We start from the raw sequence: 25,410 nt of genomic DNA on the forward strand, positions 1-25,410 counted from the left end.
TAGTTATATCCATGTTGTTGCAAATAGTTTATTTCATTCTTTTTTATGGTTGAGTTGTATTCCATTGTATAATATGTACCACATCTTCTTTACCCTTTCATCTGTCAATGGACATATAGGTTGTTTCCATATCTTGGCAATTGTGAATAGTACTGTATAGCTTTAATTTGAATCATGAGATTATGCAAAGGATTTGTGGCTTGTTTGCATATTTGAATTTATCTGTATTTAGACTGAAAGTCTTTTTTAATTCCCACCCATTATCTACTCCAAAATACAAATTTCTTGCAACACTCTAAATCCCTAAAAGTGATTATTTCTATAATGGCCATAATTCTTACATGTTGCTCTAATAATCAGGAATTGCTAAAACTCTACTTCTTCCTTCTGTGTATTTTTAAAATATTTATTTACTTGACTGCGTTGGATCTTTGATTGTGGCACACAGATTCTCTAGTTGTGATGCATGGGCCCAGAGCACATGAGTTCAGTAGTTGAGGCAGTCAAATTTAGTTGCTCTGGAGCATGTAGGATGTTAGTTCTCTGATCAGATATCAGACTGGTGTCCCCTGTATTGCCAGGTGGATTCTTAATCAGTGGACCACCAGGGAAGTCCTCCCGCTGTGTATTTTTAAAAGAATTTTAAAGGAATCAATATTGTAATCAAAGCAGTTTATCTGTTCATTTTATGTGAATTTTACCCTTTTGTTCAGCATGTCTGCCTCAAGGAATCCGTGTTGTAGAAATACCATTATGTAAACAGAAAATGATATATAAGACAGTGTACAATTGTAATGATACCTTTAACACTGAAGAATAGGAACAATTTAAACATCCAGTAGGGAATTTATTAAATAAACTGTGGTACATTCATATAATGATATAAGCAGTTATTATAAAAAATAAGACAGCACTATGTGTTAACATTGGATGGGTGAAAAAGCAAATTGGGAATTTGTTATTGTTGTTTAATCACTAAGTTGTGTCTGACTCTTTGGGACCCCATGGACTGTAGTTTGGCCAGGCTCCTCTGTCCATGGAGTTCTCCAGGCAAGAATACTGGAGTGGATTGCCATTTCCTTCTCCAGGGGATCTTCTCTACCCAAGGATAAAACCCAGGTCTCCTGCATTGGCAGGTGAATTCTTCCGAGGTGATGCTAGCCATAAAGAATCTGCCTGCTAATATCTGAGACTTAAGAAATGTGGGTTTAATCCCTGGGTATGGAAGATCCCCTGGAGGGGAGGGCATGGCAACCTGCTCCAGTCTTCTTGCCTGAAGAATCCCATGGACCAAGGAGCCAGGCAGGCTACAGTCCACAGGGTCACAGTTGGACACGACTGAAGCAACTGAGCACGCACACAAGCCATCAGGAAAGCACCAAATTGTGAATACATATTGTATATTCTCATTTTTAAAAAACTGTGAGATGTATTTATGGATAGACAAATATAGAGGAGGATACATGGCATCTTAACATGGGTCTATCAGTTTGGATGAAGACATGATCTTTCACTTTCTTGTTACGTCTCTTTTAAAGTTTGTACAATAAACATGAATTAATTTTGGAATTAAGAAACACATTTCTTTTTAAAAGATTAAGCAAGTCAATTTTTAACGTCACAGAATAGCTATTAGGTGAGTACTAGTTTTCTAAAGATTCAGAACATTTTGGAGACTCTTCTTTTATAATCTCCTTCAGAACCACTTGACCTCGGTTTGTGTTTCAACTCTCTCTCCTGACTGTGTAGCACACTGGATCCCAAGTAATAGTCACTTAGAGTGAAATTGAGAATTTGCTTAAGGGATGAGTTGAGGAGAGAAGTAGTTGACAATAGAAATTTGACCAGTTCGATTGTAACTGCATTAAGCAGCCTTAAACCATGAAGACTTCAAATAGTATTAAATTCTAAGGGAAGGTTTTGATTAAGAGGTTTGATAAAGGTTTTGAAAAAATCAAACAGTGACTTGGTAGGAATAAAGGCATGGAAATAAGTCATGTTGTGTTTGTGCAAGGGAGAAATTAATTTCAGTGTGAATTGCCCTCAGAAGTAGGTTCACTACCACATTGATTAATAGGAATTGTCAGACGAGGGCTCCAGGAGAATTGATACAAGTGAAGAATCTGGTCAGGTGATGTACACAAAATGCTAGACCAGGGAACTTAGAAGTCAACCATAGTAGGTGAGTTGTTAACTGTCAGTGGTTGGTCAGCTTGTCATCATTTAGTCATTATCAGGCCAGAACTGCTAATCTGACACTACCACAGCTACTGGTTGCATTTTTTTTCATAAGCAAATCTTGGTTCATTGTAAGGTTTCCTTTCCTTAGCTTTTCTGATAGTTCCAAGGCTTTGTTATATCTTGACGTAGTAACACATACATAAAGCTTTGAACATTGAAATGTATACTTCACATTCAAATTGGGGTCCATCCATATGGATTCAGTATGTTCTTAGTTTTGTTTAAATTATTTCTACCACTTTTGTCCACCCCTGTGCATAGTGTCCCCAGTGGCACTGAGTACATTAAGTAATTTTTAATGTCTAGTAATTTTTTCAGTGATAGGGAAACTGTATCAAAGTTTGAAGATGGGACATTTATTGTTCTTAATTAAAAGTGTTTTTATAACATGGACTTTAGATAGGGTATATCATATCTGCGGGAATTCTCTTTGATGCAATGTTTTTCCCTCCAGACCAGAATCCGTAGAAGCTAGCCCTGTGGTAGTTGAGAAATCCAACAGTTATCCCCACCAGTTATATACCAGCAGCTCACATCATTCACACAGTTACATTGGTTTGCCCTATGCGGTAAGTATCAAACATTTCTCTGGAAGGTTGTTTTTATATCTGTATATAAATCTGTATTTTTTTATATCTAAAAGTTGAAAGTTGATGTATGTGGTATGCCTAAAACTGAATATTTAAAATGCAGACTTTGTATACTATCTAAACAATTAGGTATATAATTTGTAGTTTAATTTTTCATTGATCTAATTATATTTATTCAAGGGATTAAAATTCTATAAGAGGAATACCTTAGAAGTTTTTATAGTATTGTTATTTTGCTTTTTATGCTTTTACTAGTTTAGTGTTATAATTCTTTACCTTCTCTATAAAAATATTGTACATAGAATTATACTATTGTTGATTTTAAATTATATTGTAATTTATATGATAAATTATATAGTTACCACTGATTTAGCTCTTATATGTCAAGCTCTGTGCTGAGCATTTTTATATATATTGTCTAATTTACAAAAACAACCTCATAGGTATAATTTTCATCCCCATTTCATAGCTGAGAAAATGAAAGCTTATCTAAGCTAACTCATTCAGTGTTGCATAGCTAGTAAGAGGCAGAGCACAGACTGAAACAGCTGCAGAACTGAACACATTTGTGGTATGATCGAGTTACCGTTCTCAGAAATTTTTACCTCTTGGACCAGAATAAAAAATACCCAAACTTAAAAAATCCCTATTATATACTGTCTAGTGACAATGTATCTTTTGTAATTGCTTTTGTTATTCTTTAGCCTCTTTCTTCCTAAGGGTTTTGTGTTTGGTTTTTTTTTACCATCATTATTCTCACATCTTATATTGTGAAAGTGACCAAGGTTGTAGGTAGATATTTTCATTTATTACTATGGTTTAAAATTTAGTTTCAGCAAGTCATTATTTTAAAGGTGTTAAGTGAAGTAAGCCAGAAAGAAAAACACCAGTACAGTATACTAATGCATATATATGGAATTTAGAAAGATGGTAACCTTAACCCTGTATACAAGACAGCAAAAGAGACATAGGTGTATAGAACAGTCTTTGGGACTCTGTGGGAGAGGGTGAAGGTGGGATGATTTGGGAGAATGGCACTGAAGCATGTATACTATCATATGTGAAACGAATTACCAGTCCAGGTTCGACGCATGATACAGGATGCTCGGGGCTGGTGCATGGGGATGACCTGGAGGGAGGATATGGGGAGGAAGGAGGTGGGAGGGGGGTTCAAGATGGGGAACACATGTACACCCGGGGAAGATTCGTGTCAATGTATGGCAAAACCAACCAATATTATTATTGTAATGTAATTAGCCTCCAATTAAAAAAAATAATAAAGGTGTTAAGGAAGAAATGGGCCAATTTCATCTCTCTCAAATACTCAGATTAACGACTCAGTTTTATTTAAGTTGCTTAGATCATGCTGTTATTGAAATTACATTGTGCTGTGTTTGTGTTTAATTATCCAGGACCATAATTATGGTGCTCGTCCTCCTCCAACACCTCCAGCTTCCCCTCCTCCATCAGTTCTCATTAGCAAAAATGAAGTAGGCATCTTTACCACTCCTAATTTTGATGAAACTTCCAGTGCTACTACAATCAGCACATCTGAGGATGGAAGTTATGGTACTGATGTAACCAGGTGCATATGTGGTTTTACACATGATGATGGATACATGATCTGTTGTGACAAATGCAGGTAAAATATTTCATGCTATTTGCTTATTTTCTTGAATGCTGCTAACGTTTGTGATTGTTAATGTTGGAAAAGATAATTAAAGTCTCTTTGAAAGGAACTGATAAATGAATTTTTAAAGTGATCCTTCTGCTACTATCATTGCAAACTGTTTTGCTCCTAGAAAGTGCCCCTATGGGAAAGAAAAAAGGAAAAAAACTATCTTAAGAGTCTTTTGGAAATCCTCATTGTTAATTGAGTAATAGGCAATCAGTTTTAAACTTTATTTATATAGAATCACACCTCTCTTTTCACTCATTCAATAGTAATACACTACATAAAGTAGACAAGATACAAATGAGAGGAGAATTGAGTCCTGTGTATTTCCTTTGGAATTATTTGTGCTGTATAGTCAACTGTGATTTTCCAGTTTGGGGGAATTATACATTTGATTGATGTTTGTTTGACCTGACTCTCTCACCTCCTTTTGACTTGAACCTTGCAGCACTCTGGAGTCTCCTTGAACCAGAACCACAGTCTCCCCTCCCCCAACCCTGGTTCAACCACCAAGAAAGGCCTCCTCCCCTAGAGAAGGTGTGATTGGGACAGAAAGTGGGGTTTTGTTTTCTTTCTTTTTTTTTTCTGGTGGGAGGGAGTTGGGGAGGATGGAGAGGGAACAGTAGGGTTTCAACCTGGAAGTTACTGAGTCCATCCCCTGCATAGGCTGGGAAGCAGAGAGTATTTAAGCAGTATTTAAGCGCTGTAGAGGGTAAGAAAGTTTGATAGTTTTCAGAATATCCTGGATCTGGTCCTAAAGGCATAGCTTCATTGTTTTATTTGAAATCGTATTCATATTTGAATGTGAGTGTAATATTTGGCCTTGTTGAGCCAAATATAAATTACTTGCATTATTTGTAATCCTGTTCCCATCTATTAAGTTAGGTGATTAGGAGTGAGATATAATTGATACAAACATGCAGTTAGAGTTATATTTCAAAAAGGTGATTTAGCTTTGCCAAAAATGGGGAAAATTAGTCTTAAGTGAAATGTGAAGTTTGATGTTATTTTATGGAAAGTTGTAATATTAATACTTTGAGTTAATTTTAATAATAAAGCTATATTTTGATAACTTTTTCAAAGTAACAACTAAACTTATGGTACATACTATTACCATGAGCAATCACTTCAGTAAGTTTATTCAGGAGGTAAATTTAAAACTGAAGAAAATAACTTCACTGGTAACTTGTTTTCCTCATTATTTTTTAATTACTTGGTAGCAACTCTCAATTCATATTTTAACCAATCATATAAAATAGCTCGTAGCTGATTTTTGTCTCATGTGATAAATTATATACCATTTGACAGTATTTTTATTCTAATGCATAATCTAAAGTGTTTTTCTTTTGATTAATTACAATGATCTATATATAATATAGAATTATATCTATTAGAAAATAGTGAAATAGTTCTTAGGATTTATACCTATCTACAAATTCTTGAAGGACCAGTTCACATATTTTGGATTATTCAAGGTATTTGCTTTTTAGCAACTGGTCTGTTTGTTATGAATTTTTTGTTATTCTGCTTTTCTACTGCTTAACCTGGAGTATAATATGTACTGCCAGGCTTAATTTTTTTTCCTCTATTCTTGTTTTACACTGGCTCTGTGTATTTTCATGTACCTACTGCCCATGCTCCCTTTCAAGTTTGCCAACTAGAGCTCTGGTACATTTTCATTTCATAGTTTTATTTCTTCTGTTGTCTCCATGGCACTATTACTTAACCCCCCAATTTAACATAATTTGTTATTCTAACTCTCATTAAGTGCTTTGCTTTTCCTTTAAACTTTTTTCCCCTATCATCTTTGATATATAGACAATTATCTTTACATTCTACCTATTCTTGTCCCAACATCCTGTTAAAAAAGAGCAAGATCATAGCAGTTAACTTAGTAGCTTTCATGTATAAATTATATATATTAAAAAGTAGCTCATTATTATATAAAGAATAAATAAGATTATTTTTAGAAACAGGCATATATATCAGCTATAGACCAATTAAAGTTTTGACCATAAAATAGCCTCAAACTTGAGAAGTTTGCCTCAAGCTGCTCCTTGTATTACTCTTAAAAGAGTTCATAATAAATTTAGTCTCTATCTTCATGGAATGACTCTTGGATTCTTTAACTTCAATCTTCTCTGCCATCATTCTAGTTCTTTCGGTTCTTTAACTTAGATCTGGAATGTTGGAAAAGCCTCTTAGTTGATTTTTATACTTTGAGGTTTTTTTTTAATTTTTTTGAATACTGCTGCTGCTGCTAAGTTGCTTCAGTCGTGTCCAACTCTGCCACCCCATAGACGGCAGCCCACCAGGCTCCCCTGTCCCTGGGATTCTCCAGGCAAGAACACTGGAGTGGGTTGCCATTTCCTTCTCCAGTGCATGAAAGTGAAAAGTGAAAGGGAAGTCGCTCAGTTGTGTCTGACTCTTAGCGACACCATGGACTGCAGCCTACCAGGCTCCTCCGTCCATGGGATTTTCCAGGCAAGAGTACTGGAGTGGGGTGCCATTGCCTTCTCCGTTTGAATACTATATAGCATCAAAACAACCTCTAGTTGTTACCTGTTGCCAGTTAGAGGAGTGCTACACACACCTTGACATTCCAGGTTCTATATACTGTAAATACACTTTACTAATTGAATTTTATTCCCCTCTGTTTCTCAAAACGAACATTCTTCAAATACATTAACTGCCTTCTGACTGTTGCTCTCTATATCCATCTACTTGAGAAAACATTGCTATGTGACATTTCTTTCTTCATAATTTCCCATGTGAGGTTCTCTTCAAGTCCCATTATTTTCCAGGATGCTTTTCCCTTTAATTCCAAATAGTGTGGACATCTGCAGCTTGTGATTTGTAATAAAATATGTACCTTTTACATTTTAATTTTATATTTGCTTTAGAAATTTGTATCATGTATATGATATCCTATATTTGTCCTCTCTCTTTTGCATCTCAAAGTTTTATCTTCCCGAGGACATATTTCTATGAATTCTTCACATTACCTTTTATACTGCTAAATTCAAAATAGGCACTTATTAAGTGATAGCTAAATAGAATATCAAATCTTAATTTAAGTATGATTTTAATAATATTTTGTATGTTCTGCTTTTTTCTTTTCTTTTTAAAGTGTTTGGCAACATATTGACTGCATGGGGATTGACAGGCAGCATATTCCTGATACATATCTTTGTGAACGTTGTCAGCCTAGGTAAGTTGTGCATGCAGTAAAACTGCCAGTAATTTTACTGAGGTAATCTTTAGTTAATAGAAGTTTATGTATGAATTCTAGATTAAACAGTTAGTGGATACTGTGTTAATATGGGCTTCATTATTAGGCTTGGGGTTTTGTTTGTTTTCATTCTGACATCTCTAAAATCAGGAAGAATCTTTCCATTAATAATGTGTTATGGTTTATTTTTTACCTAGGGTTTTTAATAATGCATAAAATACTAGTGCATTTTCTAAGTGACATCTTTTTTCAGTGGACTGCACATTATGTTAAAAAGTTATTAGAAGGGCCTTCCCTTCTAATACACAGTTTTGTAGGGCTTATACTATTATTCTGCCTATTGGCAATAATGTGTTTTCTTCCCATTTCTTTTTCTGTGTTTTTAAAAAATCTTTTTAAATGGACATTTCAAACCTATATAAAAAAACTGGTATAATGAACCCACATGTTTCTACCACCCTGCTTCAACAGTTCTCAATAATCTTTTCATTTACACTGCTATGAATTTTTCTGCTTCATGTATTTTAATGCAAATCCCAACTATGTTGTTTCATTCATATGTATCCGTATATATATTTAAGTATATAAACATTATTTGTTTATTTATTTATATTTGGCTATGCTGGGTCTTCATTGCTGCACAGGCTTTTCTCTAGTTGTGGTGAGCAGAGGGTACTCTTTAGTTGTGGTATGGAGGCTTCTTTTTTTGGGAGCACAGGCTCTTGGGCCTTGGGGCTTCAGTAGTTGTGGCACATGAGCTCGGAAGTTGCAGCTCGCCAACTCTGGAACACAGGCTGAATAGTTGTGGTGCATGGGCGTAGTTAGTTGCTCTGCAGCTTGTAGGCTCTTCCCGGATCAGAGATCGAACCTGTGTCCTCTGCCTTGGCAGGTGGATTCTTTACCACTGGACCACTAGGGAAGCCCCTGTTCATGCTTGTGCTTAGTTGTGTCTGACTCTTTGTGACCCATTGGACTGTAGCCCACCAGGCTCCTCCGTCCTTGGGACTCCACAGGCAAGGATACTGGAGTGGGTTGCCATTTCTTTCTCCAGGGCATCTTCCCAACCCAGGAATTGAACCTGAGACTCCTGTTTCTACCGCATTGCAGGCAGATTCTTTAGTCGCTGAACCCTCAGGGAAGGAAGCTCCAGGGAAGCCCCCAGCCATTCTTAAAGTATTGATCGGTTGATATACATCTCTTTTAAGTCTCTAGTAATCTAAACCTATATATACTCTTTACCCCACGGACCTCAATCTCCTTTGCAGTTTGCTTTTTTTTTTTTAATTTTTATTTAATAAATGGTACAATGCAGTTTGTGTCTTTAAGGGAATGAATTGTTTATCCTGGTGAGTTTACCAATTCCATTTTCATGATTTAACAGTTTTTTCTCTATATATATATTTCTGTCAATAGTGTGTGATTAGATTTATATTCCCCTCCTTTTTGGGGGGTAAGACATAGGCTGTATTCTATCAAGTGACACATAATATATGAATGGGACCCATTGATAGTCCTTTTTAAGATCTATTGATTTATTAGGGGTTGCAAATTAAGTGATGTGTTAATTCTGTTGCTTATCACTTTTCTGGACTGTTTCTGTAGAACTTCCCCGTATTAACTGTTCAGTTCTTTTATATTTTACTGAGGAATGGCAGGATAAATGCTTGTTGATTTGTAGTGTTTATCTGTTTTTAGAATAATGAAAAGACTTTTAAGAAGTCAAGGGCTTAAACATATTGGGTATCAGCATATTGTAGTTATCAGCATGACAAGATATCTCAGGCTATCTTATACTTCTGTGCCCCAAGCTCAGAATAGGTTTTTAAGACCAGAAACTGAGAGCTAGTAGTGTTCCTTCCTACTGGACTTAACAGTGTTCCTATGTCTTTTTAGTAGATGAAGCTAGTCTACTATAAGTTTTGTCCGTTTATTTTTAAGATAAAATACAGGAGCTTATATTGATAATTGAAATTTAAATTTAGGGATACAGTTGACCCTTGAACAGCATGGATTTGAACTATTCATGTCCACTTATGTGTGAATTTTTTTCAATAGTAAATACTACAAAACTACACATGCTGCATTTTGGCACCCCTAACCCTCACCATTGTTCAGGGGTCAACTGTACAAGGTTTTCATCTTACTGTTTCTGTATTCCATCTGTGTCTCCTTCTATGCTAGTTCTCAACAACACAGTCAGTAGTGTAATCAGAGTATTACATAATTTTCTCAACTGCTTAATTGCATAGAAGAATATAACAGTTTCAGAGTAACAGTACCAACATTAGCACCAACAATATGATTATGTAAAAAGTTTATAACCTTTTTTTTTCCCCCTTTAGATATTTTCCATAGGGATGTATAGTTAATTTATTGTGTTTAAGGTCTTGAAAGAATTTTACTGTTTACACTACGTACACACTTCAGGCTTTGGTTGTTTTATTTTTGATATTTTAAAAGTTAACCTTTTCAAGTAATGTAGATTCACATGCATTTGTGAAATAATACAGAGATCCTTTGCATCCTTTATTTAATTTCTCTCAGTGGTAACATCTTGCAAAACTATTAATACAATATCACAGGCAGTATACTACATTGGTATAGTCAAGATACAAAAAATTTCAATCACACAAAGATCCCTCATGTTGCCTTTTCTAGACATATCCACCTCTTTCTACTCCAATCTTTGACCCTTGGCAACCATTTCAGTAATTCTGTCATTTAAAGACAGAGATGAAATTACACAGTATGTGACCTCTTGGGATTGGCTTTTTTTTTTAACTGAGCAAAATTCCCTGGAAAACCAGCTAATTTGTGGCATATTATCAGTATTTTGTAGTTGTTTTTTTTTTTTCCTTAGTGTTATATGGTATATATGTACCAGAGTTTGTTTAACCACCTACTGAAGGACATTTGGGTCATTTCCACTTTTTTGGCTATTACAAATAAAGTTGCTATGAACATTTGTGTACAGATTGGGGTGTGAACCTAAGGTTTGCTTTCTCTGGTAAATAAATGCCCAAGAGTGCAATTGCTTGGTCATTTGGTAGTTGCATGTTTGCTGTTGTTGTTTAGTTGCTCAATCGTGTCCAACTCTTTTACAACCCTGGACTGTATCCCATCAGGCTCCTTTGTCCATGGGATTTCCCAGGCAAGAACCCTGGTGTGGATTGCTGTTTCCTTCTTCAGGGGATCTTCCCAACCCAGGGATTGAACCCCCATCTTTTTCACTGCAGAATTTCTTTACCACTGAGCCACTTGCAAAGCCCCAGTTGCATGTTTAGTTTTGTAAGAAATTGTCATGTAGCAGAAACCAGCACAACATTGTAAAACAATTATCCTCCAATTAAAAATAACTTTTTAAAAAATTGTCAAATTATTTTGCAGAGTAGTTGTATCAGTTTACATCCTATGAGAAATGGATGAGTAATAATTTTATTTTTAAGAATGACTTTTTTTTTTTTTCTGGACATGACTGAGCAACTGAACTGAACTAAACTCTTAGTTGCTGCATGTGGGACCTAGTTCTCTGATCAGGGATCAAACATGGGCCCCCTATGTTGAGAGCATGGAGTCTTAGCCACTGGACCACCAGGGAAGTCCCTCCAACTCTGTTCATTTTTCCCAAGACAGTTTTGGCTATTTGGGGTTTTCTGTGTCCATACAAATTTCTAGTTCTTTGAAAAATGCCATTGGTAATTTGATAGGGATTACATTTCCTTCGGGAGTATAGTCATCTTACAGAATTGATTCTTCCAATCTAAGATGGAATAGTTTTCCATCTCATTGCACTGTCTTCACTTTCTTTCATCAATATCTTAGAGTTTTCCAAGTACATGTCTTTTGCCTCCCTAGGTAGGTTTATTTCTAGGTAGTTTATTGTTTTTGATGCAGTTAAATGGGATTAATTGTAAGTGGAATAATATCCTGAAGTTCTCTTTCTGCTAGTCTCTGTTAGTGTACAGAAATGCAAATAGATTTTTATATATTAACTTTTTTTTAATTATTATTTTTTCTTTCATCTTATATTTATTTTTTTTAATTTTTATTTAATAAATGGTACAAAGCACAATGCCAAAAACATTAACAGTTAAAATTTCACCAAATGAAAAAATACTAGAGAATACACAGTTGTAAAAAGCTACATTAAGTTATTATAACGTAAATGGCATTATTTTGAGAGAGGGATAATGTAGGTATGGCATTGGGTTTTTTTTTCTTTTTGCAGCCTGAGGCAGTTGTAAAATAACTTAATGTAGCTTTTTACAAGAATGACTTTTTATCTCTTACTTGTATAGTCATCAGTTCTTCGGCGATCAGCTTTCTTCACAGTCCAACTCTCACATCCATACATGACCACGGGAAAAACCATAGCCTTGACTAGACGGACCTTTGTTGGCAAAGTAATGTCTCTGCTTTTTAATATACTATCAAGGTTGGTCATAACTTTCCTTCCAAGGAGTAAGCGTCTTTTAATTTCATGGCTGCAATCAGCATCTGCAGTGATTTTGGAGCCCCCCAAAATAAAGTCTGACACTGTTTCCACTGTTTTTCCATCTATTTCCCATGAAGTGATGGGACCAGATGCCATGGATGGCATCACCGACTCTGTGAACATGAGTTTGAGTGAACTCCGGGAGTTGGTGATGGACAGGGAGGCCTGGCGTGCTGTGATTCATGGGGTCGCGGAGAGTCGGACACGACTGAGCGACTGAACTGAACTGAACTGTATAGTCATATGCTTGTTTAGTTATATAAGAAGTAGTCCCATCATTCCTGTTCCTTTGACTTTGAAAGTAACAATTCTTAAAAAAATCAATTATTCCTTCCATTTTTTGTTATAATATTAGAAACAGATATGCACATGGTGGTGGTTTAGTCACTAAGTCATGTCCAACTCTTGTGACCTCATGGACTGTAGCCCACCAGGCTCCTCTGTCCATGGGATTTCCTAGGCAAGAATACTGAAGTGGGTTGCCATTTCCTTCTCCAGGGGATCTTCGAGACACAGGGATCGAATCCAGGTCTGTTGTGTTGCAGGCAGATTCTTTACCCACTGGGCCACCAGGGAAGTACAGATATGAACGTGTATATTTGTATTCCCCTCCTTACTTAGATAAGCAGTGGAACATAGAGTTTTTGCCACAGTAGTTTTTTGTCTTAAAAATTTGTTCTGAAGATCACTTCACGGTAATAATACAGAAATTAACTTACTTCTTCTTGTAATTCAAGATGCCCCATGTTTTACATGTTGTATACTTTAGACAGCCCTTTGAGTGGACATTTGAGTTGTTTCCAGTCTTTTGTAATTGCAAATAAAAGTGAGATTGTTCAGTAAAAGGGTAAATGTATGTGTAAAATTTTGTCTGATACCACCAAATTCCCCTCCAGTAGGAACTGTTCCATTTTGAATCTCCACCAGTCATGGATAAGCATGCCTATTTTCCCCTGCCTCACAACAGAGTTTTTGACAGACTTGGATTTTTGCTGATTTAACTAAGTGAGAAATGGTAATCTCACTGTGATACTTTTCATTGCTCTATTATGAGTGAGGTTTTTCTATGTACTTTGTTTCACCTTTTAATAATTACTAGCCTTTTGCCAGAGAGTTTTTTTTTTAGCATATTAGAACCTTTTATTTTTAATCATGAAGTAAATATCTACTGATGAATCCATTAAGAGTTAGTTAAAAACTGACCATTAATGAGGATAGTCACGTAAGCAATAACTGGCTATCATTCTGTGATAACTAGAATTATCAGTAATGCTAGGATAGTTTTGACCTACTACTAGACATTAAGGCAAGTCTGAGTAGCAGGTACTTCAGTCTAAAGCCCTTATTCTCCCAAATAACTGTATCTAGCTATTTGACCTTTAGACTAATAAGTTTAGACAGTGAAAACGTTGCAAGGGTGGTAAGGGGGGCAAATAAAACGATTACTATGGATGCTAGGGGCTTCCCTGGTGGCTCAGAGGTTAAACCGTCTGCCTCCAATGCGGGAGACCCGGGTTCGATCCCTGGGTTGGGAAGATCCCCTGGAGGAGGAAACGGTAACCCACTCCAGTATTCTTGCCTGGAGAATCCCATGGATGGAGAAGCCTGGTAGGCTGCAGTCCATGGGGTCGCAAAGAGTCGGACACGACTGAGCGACCGAACCGAACCGAACCGATGGATGCTCTAGTTCATGAGTGGAGACTGGAACAGGTTAATAAAATATTTTAGTTGTTAAATATTTAGTGTTTATCATTTCAAAAATGGAAATAATTTAGGCAAATAGTAATTATTTAGTGTTTATCATTTCAACAATGGAAATAATTTAGGCAGATAATAATAGTGCAGTAATTATATTACCATTTCACCCCTAAACTTTTGCTTTAAATATTCAGTTTGGGAAAAAGTAGGGCTTCCCTGGTGGCTCAGACTATAAAGAATCCGCCTGCAATAACGGAGACCTGGGTTCAGTCCCAGAGTTGGGAAGATCCCCTGGGGGAGGGCATGGCAACCCACTCCAGTATTCTTGCCTGGAGAATCCCCAAGGATGGAGGTGTCTGGTTTTCTAAGTAAAAAATTGTTTTCTTAACAGAGTCAGTTAACTGGCATCTGTTGCTAATTATGCTAATAAAATCTAAACTGAAAGGCAAGTGATAGTACACATAGTTTATGTTGTTCATTTTTCAATAAGAACACTAGAGAAATTATGAAGTTTTTATCACATTTAAAACAGATCTGCTTTATATCTAAATTTATGAAAGCTTGATAAATATGTTAATATTTTAATATAGGAGTTTGGATAAAGAGAGGGCGGTGCTACTACAACGCCGGAAAAGGGAAAATATGTCAGGTAGGTAAAAAGGATGTATAGTGAATGTACTTTAGTATGACTGAGAGAATAAGTGGCCTGCATGTTGTTAGTCAGATATAAACCCCTGGCTAATGAACATTGGTTATATGTATAATTTACTATCTCAGGTATACATTTTAAATATTCTTTTTTATAGATTTTATAGAACAGTAATATTTATTTTAGAAAATATGGAAAACAAGATAAAAATTTTAAATCATATTTTTGTACATATAGATAGCCTATTGGTTTAAAGAATTAAAATATGTTTGTTCTTTAGAAAGATGGTGATCCATTAGTTGATCACGTGGAATAGTATTTATTTTTAGGAATAGGATTTAAAGGTGTAACATATGCTAAACTTTCACTGTGGCTTTTAAAACATGTTGACACCAATACAACTGGTTTTGAATAATGATAAGTTTTTTGAACTGTTTGATGGATATTTAAATTGTTTCTAGCATTTTTGTTTTGTCTTGTTTTTGTTATTACATATAGGAAGGTCAATGAAACCCTTTTAGATAAGGGGTTTTTTGGTTTTTTTTGTATGTGTCCCATTTTATCTTTGGATAGATCCCTAGATAACGGGGGTTCCTGGGTGAAAAAGGTAAGGGCATATAGAATTTTGCTAGATATGGTTCAAATCCCCTTCATAAAGAATTTTAAATTACACTGGCAATGTTTGTAGGTGTCTGTTTCCCATGGTCACACCATCTGAGTACTTTGACAGATTTTGTATCCTTTCTAGTTTAATGTATAAGAAATATATTTGTAATTTGCATTTAAATGTGTCTTACTATGAGTGAGGAAGTGGGGGAAAAAGGCTTATTCTTCAGAAAGATAGAGGAATAATAGTTTGTCATGAAGAATGCTGTTTTATTGTTTGAAATAGAAATATTATTTATGCAATAAATTTTATTTTGCCTTTGAAGATGGTGATACCAGTGCAACTGAGAGTGGTGATGAGGTTCCTGTGGAATTATATACTGCATTTCAGCATACCCCAACATCGATTACTTTAACTGCTTCAAGAGTTTCTAAGGTTAATGATAAAAGAAGGAAAAAAAGTGGGGAGAAAGAACAAAATATTTCAAAATGTAAAAAAGTAAGTTTTTCTGTTTTGAAGATGACTAGATAGGAAGTGACAGTTTTACAGGAAAGACAGGAGAATTATGGATAGTATTAATAGCTAGAAAAGGTAGCAGGATCTAAGTTTAATTTAGATGTGTTTTAAAGATTGAAATGGAGTGGAGAAAAATGTTTGCAAACTGCTTTGAAATCATCACTGTGATGAGACTAGTTATAGAAATGCAAAAGATAAAGTAAGATTTATTGAAAGTCGCTGTTCTATAAAACAGAAATAAGAGTGCTAAATTTTTAGTAGCTTATAAACAGGTAGAGGTTTGTAGCTGTTTGTCTCTGAATCATGTTTAATCATTTTAATAAGGCTACACATTTGTTGAGTTTCTTACTATCTAGATTTTTCTCACTTAAATTTTTGTATTAAAATATCACCAGGATATGGCAGAAAACTGTAAAGAGTGAAATTATACCTAGATATAAAATGAAGATGTACGCCCAAAAAACATTGGTTTTTTTGGAGTAATTCTTCATATTTGATTATTTAATAGGCAGCATGTACTTTTAAATACATTTTTCCATTTTCTAGTTTCACCTTCCTATTTAAAATAAGTCTTGATTCTAATAGTCTTCACATATACGTCTCTTTAATTTTGCTTCTCTATACAACTATAACCAAATTCTACCTCTGTTTTCTGACCGTTATCCTTATTACACTGTTCCCTTCATTACTAGACTATTCTTTTCTCCATCTTTATCTTTTAAACTCCTATTCTACTTTGAGGCCCATCTGAAGCACTACTTTTTCAATGAAATTTGCTTTTCTCCTGTCAAATATGATCATCTTTCTTCGTATTTCATCATGGCACTTGAACCTGTTATTATAGCACTTAATCACATTCTGCTTTATTTCATTGTTACTTTCCTCATCTCAGAGTGTAATGTACAGAGGAAGAGATCATCTATTAAGTGCATTTTACAATTTAGGAAGTCATGTTTAGGTATTAACTATTTTTTTCTCTCATGTTGAATTAGTAATACTTCATAAGGATTAGGAAAAAAAATCTATGAACTGGGCTTAAAGATCTAATTTGCTTTGCTGTTATGTTTTTTTACTACTATTGGGGCAATATGTAGTTAAAAATACATAGCAAAAAATATATCTAATTTTGCTTTTTATTCAGCCTGTTGTTATGGCTGATTGTTAAAAATGTGAATGGAGTTCACAGTAGACATTCTGGACAGATGACATTTAAAAAATACTCATAAACACCTAGTAAGGTGTTGGTTGGTGTTTTAGCAGTTCAGAGCTCTGAGATGAAGTGTTAACACTGTTAAAGACATAGATTGTGTATTGTGACCCATATATTAGGAGTTTTAAAATTTTATTGTTAAAATTTTCCAATTTTACTTGAATTTTTTAAACATTTATTAATTTTTTCATAAAATGATTGTCAGCACATATTACTTATGAATGTTCTTTTATTATTTTCTTTCAGTGTTTCCTTTGTAAACCAAACTTGTATCTTCTTTCATTATACTTCAGATTTTTCTTTTGTTTCAGCTGCACAGCCATTATACAGGTTTAAAATCTGTAAATCATCTTTAGTCTTTGATATTCACTATTGATTTTTCCTTTGGAATATCTCTTTGCTGTGTTCTTATTTTTCTTCCTTTTTGCTTCTACACACGTAGTATATGCCCTCATTCCCTCATAGTAGTATAGTAATACCTTCTTTAATTTCTCCAACTTTATCCTCTTTCTACTTCAGTCATTCTGCACTTGGTTATGACATTTTCTGCAAATATTGTTTTGTATCACTTCTCTGCATGCTAAGTCGCTTCAGTTGTGTCCAGCTCTTTGCGACCCTATGAACCATAGTCTGCCAAACTCCTCTGTCCATGGGATTTCCCAGGCAAGAATACTGGAGTGGGTTGTCATTTCTTTCTCCAGGGGATCTTCTCAACCCAGGGAATCAAACCCATGTCTCGTATGCCCCCTGCATTGGCAGGCAGGTTCTTAGCTTCACCTGGGAAGCCCTTCCCTGTTGAGAGGTATTTCATAGATTCCTCCATCATAGTGAAGAACTTAAAGTATTTAAGCCGGAATCTTAAAATCTGACTGACTTTCATGACCTAATTTTACACTTTTTACCCAGTCGTACTTCATACTGTTTTTAGTAGGTAGAAGTGTGGTATGCTAGTTTTTTTAATGCGACATATTTTTTGTTTATTGCATGCCTTCTTTCTTATTTCTTTAGTACTAGAATTGTGTTCAGTTTTCCACATGGCTGAACAAATCCATTTTCTGTGTTCCTAGCTCTTTTTCCATGTTTTATTTGAAGATTCTTTGCTGCTGTTACTGCTTCTGCTTCTCTTCCTCCTCCTCCTCTCTTTTAACAAAACTTGCTCTCTTCCAACATACAGTCTGCACACAAACTTGGAACTTAAATTTGGAACTATACTGCTTACTCTAGGTTTAATGTTTGTTAATATCTCTAAATACACTCACTTTGTGGAGTGAAATGGTGAAGTGAGTCTTTTTTTTTTTTTTTTTTGCTCAGAAACCTTGGCTACTTTTATTTGTTGAGGCTCCCAATGAAATAGAAATGCCATAACAAGATTGCAAAATTTACACAGTGAATTCTAAATGTTTATCTTTTGCAAATTTATAATTTTAACACACACACACAAATACAATGCAGTGTATTCACAACATAATGACAAAGTTTACTTTTAAGAGACTGAAACGTATGGCACTGTAGTTGGAGAGACATTCAAATTTGTCTGACGTCTGCCATACTCCCTCAGTTGCCATAACTAGATGTAGAGCCTCAGAGACCCATTGAGTCTAAATATAAGGATCCCTGGTATCATGGTGTAAACTGTCTCTTTCCATGAAAATCATTTTTAAAAAGATAAGCTAAAGCCTTAACCCTCAATACCTCAGAATGTGACCTTATTTAGAAATAGGATCTTTACAGAAATCAAGTTAAGATTGACACAGAGGGAAGACTACAGAAAGACACAGGGAAAATGTTATGTGAGGACAGAGGATTGGATGATGCATTCCACTTTAGAATGTGGCAGAATAGAGAGTTCCTATTAAATATTTGTTAAGTACAATTCTGTTTACCACATTGCTTATTATTTGAGCCCCAATAGGTGCTCAAATCGGAGAAGGCAATGGCAGCCCAATCCAGTACTCTTGCCTGGAAAATCCCATGGACGGAGGAGCCTGGTAGGCTGCAGTCCATAGGGTCGCTAAGAGTCGGACACGACTGAGCAACTTCACTTTCACTTTTCATTTTCATGCATTGGAGAAGGAAATGGCAACCCACTCCAGTGTTCTTGCCTGGAGAATCCCAGGGACAGGGGAGCCTGGTGGGCTGCTGTCTGTGGGGTCGCACAGAGTCGAACACGACTGAAGCGACTTAGCAGCAGCAGGTGCTCAAATATTACTTGCTAGTTGACCTAGAAAATTAAAGTAATAACAGAATTGTTTTATCACCACCCCAAATCTTGGCTCATGACTTAAACCTACTATAATATTTTTAATACCTTCCAACTTTTATCAAGTGTTTTTTCCATGATTGTATTTTAACATTGAGCAAATAGAAAATTTAGACATTTTCTTAGCATTTTATATATATACATACTTTCATGTTTTTACATTGTATTTATTTTTAATAGTAGTTTAGTGTTCTATTAGATGATTTTACTTCAATATTTCCTTAGATCTGGCTATATTGGTTTTTACCATATTTTGTGTAATTTATGCAATTTCAAGAAAAAGCTTGAGTGAGCTCATTCTTAAATATTAATTTATCCAGTTTTTAATGATCTAACTCAGAATTCTGTGTTATTTCAGGCCTTTCGTGAAGGATCTAGGAAATCATCAAGAGTTAAGGTAAACACATTAAATCTAAGCCCTTTTTATCAATTATCAAGAACTTCCCTAGTGGTTGCTTGGTCATAATCTTTCATTAATGCTCTCTCCATTCTGTGTCATTTCATTGCTTATTATCTTTATGAAATGAAGTGGGAAGAAATGGGACCATAGAGAATTCTAATTGGATTAATATATACCATTCTTGGAGTTTATTAACACTGTTAACATTAAACAAAAGGAGATACATAAGTAATTTCTAATATTGATTCATTTTTCATTTATCATTGTATTACATGTCTCTAGTGCCACTTTTTATAGTATACTAGACATATAAATGCAAAATCACACTTGGAATTTGAAATTTTGCTCTTCTACATAGTTTGAATTCTAGGGATTTAGTTAAGTCAGTAGTTATACTTTGAAATCACCATAGATTGACCATGTAAGTACAAACTTGTTACTTGTACCTTGAATTAATTAGTATACATCCTTAATTTTGTAGATGCCAGGATTGCAGAGAGAAGCAAGCCCAGCCCCTCACCCCCCAACCCTCCCACCCTCCTCCAATTCTGCCTTCCCTTAAAAGATAGGTTTGTGTTGGCTGATGTAGGTCAGCTACACAGGGTTACTGTTAGGTTTCTAGGATAGGCAGTATAGGAGAGTAAGTGTCTCAAGTTGGCAGATATTAAAATAGGATGTGGGAAGAAAGTTAGAATGTATCTGTTGTCCCCATAGTATTAAGTGTAATAATTATTAATTATACCACATTCCCAAAAAACAGATCATTAAGTAGCTGTCAAATGATTATTCTTTCTTAAGAATGTTAATACATGGTGCTGTTCAACATACTGCAAGTCCAAAGTCTTATAAAATGTTCTTTATATGTTAAAGTTGGGTATTTTATATTTACCATGTTAAATTTGTATTTATGGTATTTTTTCTGATGCCAGAGTAAAGAGATCTGAAAAAGGGTTTTATATTAAACTCTTGGATCTATTGATCCTTCAGTGGTTTTCCTTTCTTTCGATTTTATCTAATCTGAATATCAGACTTAATGAGGAAGGAACATCTTTTACTTAACTGAAATATGTTTTCATTTATTATGTAAGGAAGTGACTAAGGAATTAAAACTTTACAAATGCTTTGTGCATCTTTGAAAATCTTTTCCTTAACTTGAAGATGTCTGTGTATGATCATTACATTTCCAGTAAGTGATTCTGTCATATATGAGAAAGGTTCAAGACATATAGAAGAGCTCTGATCCTCTTCTGTAGAGGAGTTTTTTTGAAAGGGGAGCAAAGAAAAAAAATTTAAATAGACTAGATTTCTTTAATAAAGGTGATAAAAATCTTAATATGTAGTGTCATGTAAGAGAAAGACAAATATCTATATTATCACATACGGAATCTAAACAATATGAATAAATACAACAAAATGGAAACAGACTTATAGAGAACAAACTCGTGGTTACCAGTGGGAGAAGAGGGGATAAGGGTAAGATGGGGGTTAGAGGATTAAGAGTTACAAACTAAATAATCTACAAGGATAATAATAAGCACGGGAGATATAGCCACTATTATATAATAACTTTAAGTGAAGTATAATCTATAAAAATTTTGAATCACTGATATACACTTCAATCTAATATAATATTGTAAATCAACTGTACCTCAATATAAATAAATAATGGGTAGTTAAAAAAAGTGCTTGTAGACTTTTGTGTATGTAATATATGAAAAACATTTTTGTATTACATAAACTATATTCACTATGAAAATCTCTGAAAAATAAAAAAATAAGAATAAAGGCCAAAAATATGTAATGTTTCATATTTGTATAAAAAATCTATTATTTATCAAGTGATCAATTATTAATGTGGAATACATGAGTCTATAAAATATCAATTAGTAAAATAAACCTACTCCTATCAAATAGCTGAACAACTTACTATAGTTGGTTTCATTATAGAGAAGATACTTTTTGTAATAGTTTATTTACTTATATGTAAGGTGGACTGATAGTAAATTTTAGTTAAGTGTTACTGTACACATGTACATGTTTAACAGCATATATAAAAATTTTCTTGAAATCTTTATGTGATTTTAAAATTTCATACTTAGGTTGTACACATTATGGAAATTATCTTCTCATAAAGATGTTCAGTTCTGTATAAATCAGAATAGCATTTACAAACAGCTTAACTGAAACTTTGTGTTAAATCTATTATAAATTCACTGTAAATTTGAATTATACAATCAGTAAGATACAATATATGTTTTTGTTATCTGCATTAATTCATTTTCATCCTGAGATTACAACTAACTGAGGGAGTCTGGTTTTAATAAATTTTTAAAATATGTGGTAATTATGCCTTTGTATAAATTTTATTCCAGTGAGAAAAGGGATTCCCTTTTTGTTTCATAAAACCTATTGAGAGGTTGTAACTTTCCACTACTTGGCATTTAGCATTGTTTTTTTTTTTTTATTAGAGTATTGTTTTACAGTGGTGTGCTTCTGCTATACAGCAAAGTGAATCAGTTTTGCATATACATATATACAATCTTTTTTAGATTCTTTTCCCATATATTTCCTTAGAGAGTATTGAGTAGAGTTCCCAGAGTATTGAATATTGAATTAGGTCCTTCTTAGTTATCTATTTTATATTAGTATATATGTCAATTCCAATCTCCCAATTTATTCCTCCCCTGACCCTTTCACCCTTGGTAACCATAAATTTGTTTTCTACATCTGTGATTGTATTTCTGTTTTGTAAATAAATTCATTTGTACCATTTTTTAAGATTCCACATGTAAATGGTATCATCATAATTGTCTTTCACTGTCTTATTTTGCTCAGTCTGACAGTCTCTCCATCCATCCATGTTGCTGCAAATGGCATTATATTTTGTTCTTTTTAGGACTGAGTAATATTTCATTTTATATATGTACCACATCTTCTTTATCCATTCATTTGTAGATAGACATTTAGGTTGTCCATTCCTGGATATTGTATATAGTGCTGCAGTGAACAGTGGAGTGCCTGTGTCTTTTCGGATTATTGTTTTCTCTGGATATATGCCCATGAGTGAGACTGCTGAATCTTATGGTAGCTTTATTTTTACTTTTTATGGAACATCCATACTGTTCTCAATAGCAGCTGTAGCAATTTGCATTTCCACCAACAGGATTGGAGGATTCCATTTTCCCCACACCCTCTCCAGCATTTATTGTTTGTAGACTTTTTGACGATGGCCTCTCAGACCAGTGTGAGGTGATAACCTCATTTGATTTGAATTTCTCTAATGATTAGTGATGTTGAACATCTTTTCACATGCTTTTTGGCCATCTGTATGTCTTCTTTGGAGAAATGTCTATTTAGATCTTCTGTCCATTTTTTAATTTTTTTCAATTGAGCTGCATAAGCTGTTTGTTTATTTTGGAGATTAATCCCTTGTCAGTCACTTCATTTGTAAGTATTTTCTCCCATTCTATAGGTTGTCTTTGTTTGTTTATGGTTTTCTTTGGTGCACAAAAGCATTTAAGTTCAGTTAGGTTCAGTTTTTTAAATTTTCATTACTTTAGGAGGTGGATCAAAAAAGATATTGCTGTGGTGTAGCATTTAGCATTCTTAAACGTTTTAAAAGGGGGTATGGAAGGGGGCAGGCACTTAAGCTTAAAGGTCCTTGTTCACACTGTGAGACATTTTATTCTCATGTAAAATTTATCATGTGGACAGTTCATTACAGATGAAGGTATCAGAGTATAAAATTTAAAGTATCAGAGTATATTTTTGTTACAAACATGGTAAAAATTGAAGTATTATATCAGAAAATAAGTTTATACTTAATATGCAATACGTATAGTTTACATATAGTTGCAAATATTTTTTTCTGGTTAAATACAAATGTGAGCATAGACTAGATACTGGTAGAGTCAAAAAAGTTTTTCACATGCTGTCTTTTTTTAACCGTAGACTATTTTGGGTTGTTGCAGTTTTATTGATAGTTCCAATTTGGCTACAGTAGTAAAAAGTTTCTGCTGTTCAGATTAACTCCCCTTCCTTCAGTTTTCCAAGTCATGTGTCTGGCATCAGTATAAAATGCAGTAAGCTGCTCACTTGTGGTCTTTTTTTTCCCACTGGACCTACTTAGAAAGCCTATCATTATTTCTAGTTTATATTCTTTTATATAGATTGTCATAGTGTATGTGTGTATAAATACTTAAAATCCAGATATTAATGCTCAGTTTGCTGTGATTTTAGGGCTCAGCTCCGGAGATTGATCCTTCATCTGATGTTTCAAATTTTGGATGGGAGACAAAAATCAAAGCATGGATGGATCAATATGAAGAGGCAAATAATAACCAATATAGTGAAGGTGTTCAGAGGGAGGCACAAAGACTAGCTCTGAGACTGGGCAATGGAAATGACAAAAAAGAGATTAAATCAGATTTGAATACCAATAATTTGATCTTCAAACCTCCTGTTGAGGTAAATATATCATTTGCCGAAAGATGATAGAACAAAAATGTTTTTCTGCTGTGTATTTTAAGTACTTAGACTGAATGCAGTCTGGTTTTATTTTATTTATTTAGGTTGTGCTGGGTCTTCATTGCTGCCCACAGGCTTTCTCTAGTTGCAGCAAGCAGGGGTTACTCTTCATTGCAGTGCTCAAAGAGAAACTATTGCAGTAGTTTTTGTTAGTGCTGAGCACAGACTCCAGGCCAGCGGGCGTCAGTAGTTGCAGCACATGGGCTCAGTAGTTGTGGTTTATGGGCTTAGCTGCTCCAAGGCGTGTGGAATCTTCCCAGACGAGGGATTGAACCGTGTCCCTTGCATTGATGGGCAAATTGTTATCCACTGTACCATCAGGAAAGTCCAAAAGCAATCTGGTTTAGTTAATCTCAACTTTTCTCCCATTGTAGAGCCATATACAAAAAAATAAGAAGATTCTGAAATCTGCAAAAGATTTGCCTCCTGATGCACTTATCATTGAATACAGAGGGAAGTTTATGTTGAGAGAACAGTTTGAAGCAAATGGATATTTCTTTAAGAGGTATATTTATTTTCCCATATTAGTTTTCTGTAGTTAAGTATTGAATTTTTGACTAACTATAATGTGTATTTTGTTCTCTAAGTGATCATTTTAATATTTAAAACTATAGTGTGGTTGAACAGTGACTAATGATAACTTTTGGACCATGATAAAATATAACAACAAAAAAGATGCAGATGCATTCCTTATACTCTTACCCATCCTATTTTGTTGACAGTCTTAAAACAATCTACTTAAAGACAAACTCTATAGGTAATGAAAATCTCTGATTACCTGATGTTATAAGGAACCCTTTCCGTCTAGGATTGCTGGAACCTGCAAAGACCATTGGTGACCATGTCCTTCTTTTATCAGAGTATGTTAGATTTGGTCTTACATTATTGTCACCACTTTCAGCTCTGGCTTTCTTGGTACTGGAAGGACTTTGGAGGCCTCTTCTATCATTTGTGATTTGGGGGATGGGAATTGATGTGATCTTATGATAGCCATTGCATCCCTGAGGTCTGGAATTATTTTTCTCTCTCTAGGGAAATAACATTCTCAACCTATATACTATAATTATTTAAGTATTTTGTATTGTTATAACTTGTGTTACTTAAGTTACGAAAGATATATAAGAATCTTTCCCTTTTACTTAGCAGATTTGATCTGAAACAGTGCTGTGACTCAAACACTTAAATGGAGTGATAGGAACTTTAATGGCATCTCATTGTGAATCCTTATGTAAAGGCAGTAGTCATTCCCTTTTTATCATTGTAAATTTGAATTCCCACCTTGAACTAATTTTCTTTGGTTTAGATAAGAT

General features: G+C 34.6%; 1 protein-coding gene across 8 annotated transcripts in view; it reads left to right on the plus strand.

Moving 5' to 3' along the window:
- The window catches only part of KMT2E (lysine methyltransferase 2E (inactive)), a 96,317-nt gene that overhangs the window by 39,829 nt on the left and 31,078 nt on the right, over positions 1-25,410 (plus strand). For all 8 annotated transcript variants that reach the window (XR_016036967.1, XM_088834211.1, XM_088834197.1 and 5 more), the window contains 8 exons: positions 2,696-2,810; positions 4,244-4,473; positions 7,637-7,717; positions 14,522-14,580; positions 15,513-15,685; positions 19,532-19,570; positions 23,813-24,040; positions 24,475-24,605. Coding sequence is in view for 7 of the 8 variants with exons in the window: in XM_088834211.1 (XP_088690337.1) it covers positions 2,696-2,810; positions 4,244-4,473; positions 7,637-7,717; positions 14,522-14,580; positions 15,513-15,685; positions 19,532-19,570; positions 23,813-24,040; positions 24,475-24,605 (1,056 nt within the window). In the remaining variant the exon portion in view is untranslated. The remainder of the gene's footprint in view (positions 1-2,695; positions 2,811-4,243; positions 4,474-7,636; positions 7,718-14,521; positions 14,581-15,512; positions 15,686-19,531; positions 19,571-23,812; positions 24,041-24,474; positions 24,606-25,410) is intronic.

Source organism: Moschus berezovskii, chromosome 3, assembly GCF_049115385.1.
Source record: "Moschus berezovskii isolate FMDL1 chromosome 3, NW_MosBer_1.0, whole genome shotgun sequence".
NCBI lineage: Eukaryota > Metazoa > Chordata > Mammalia > Artiodactyla > Moschidae > Moschus > Moschus berezovskii.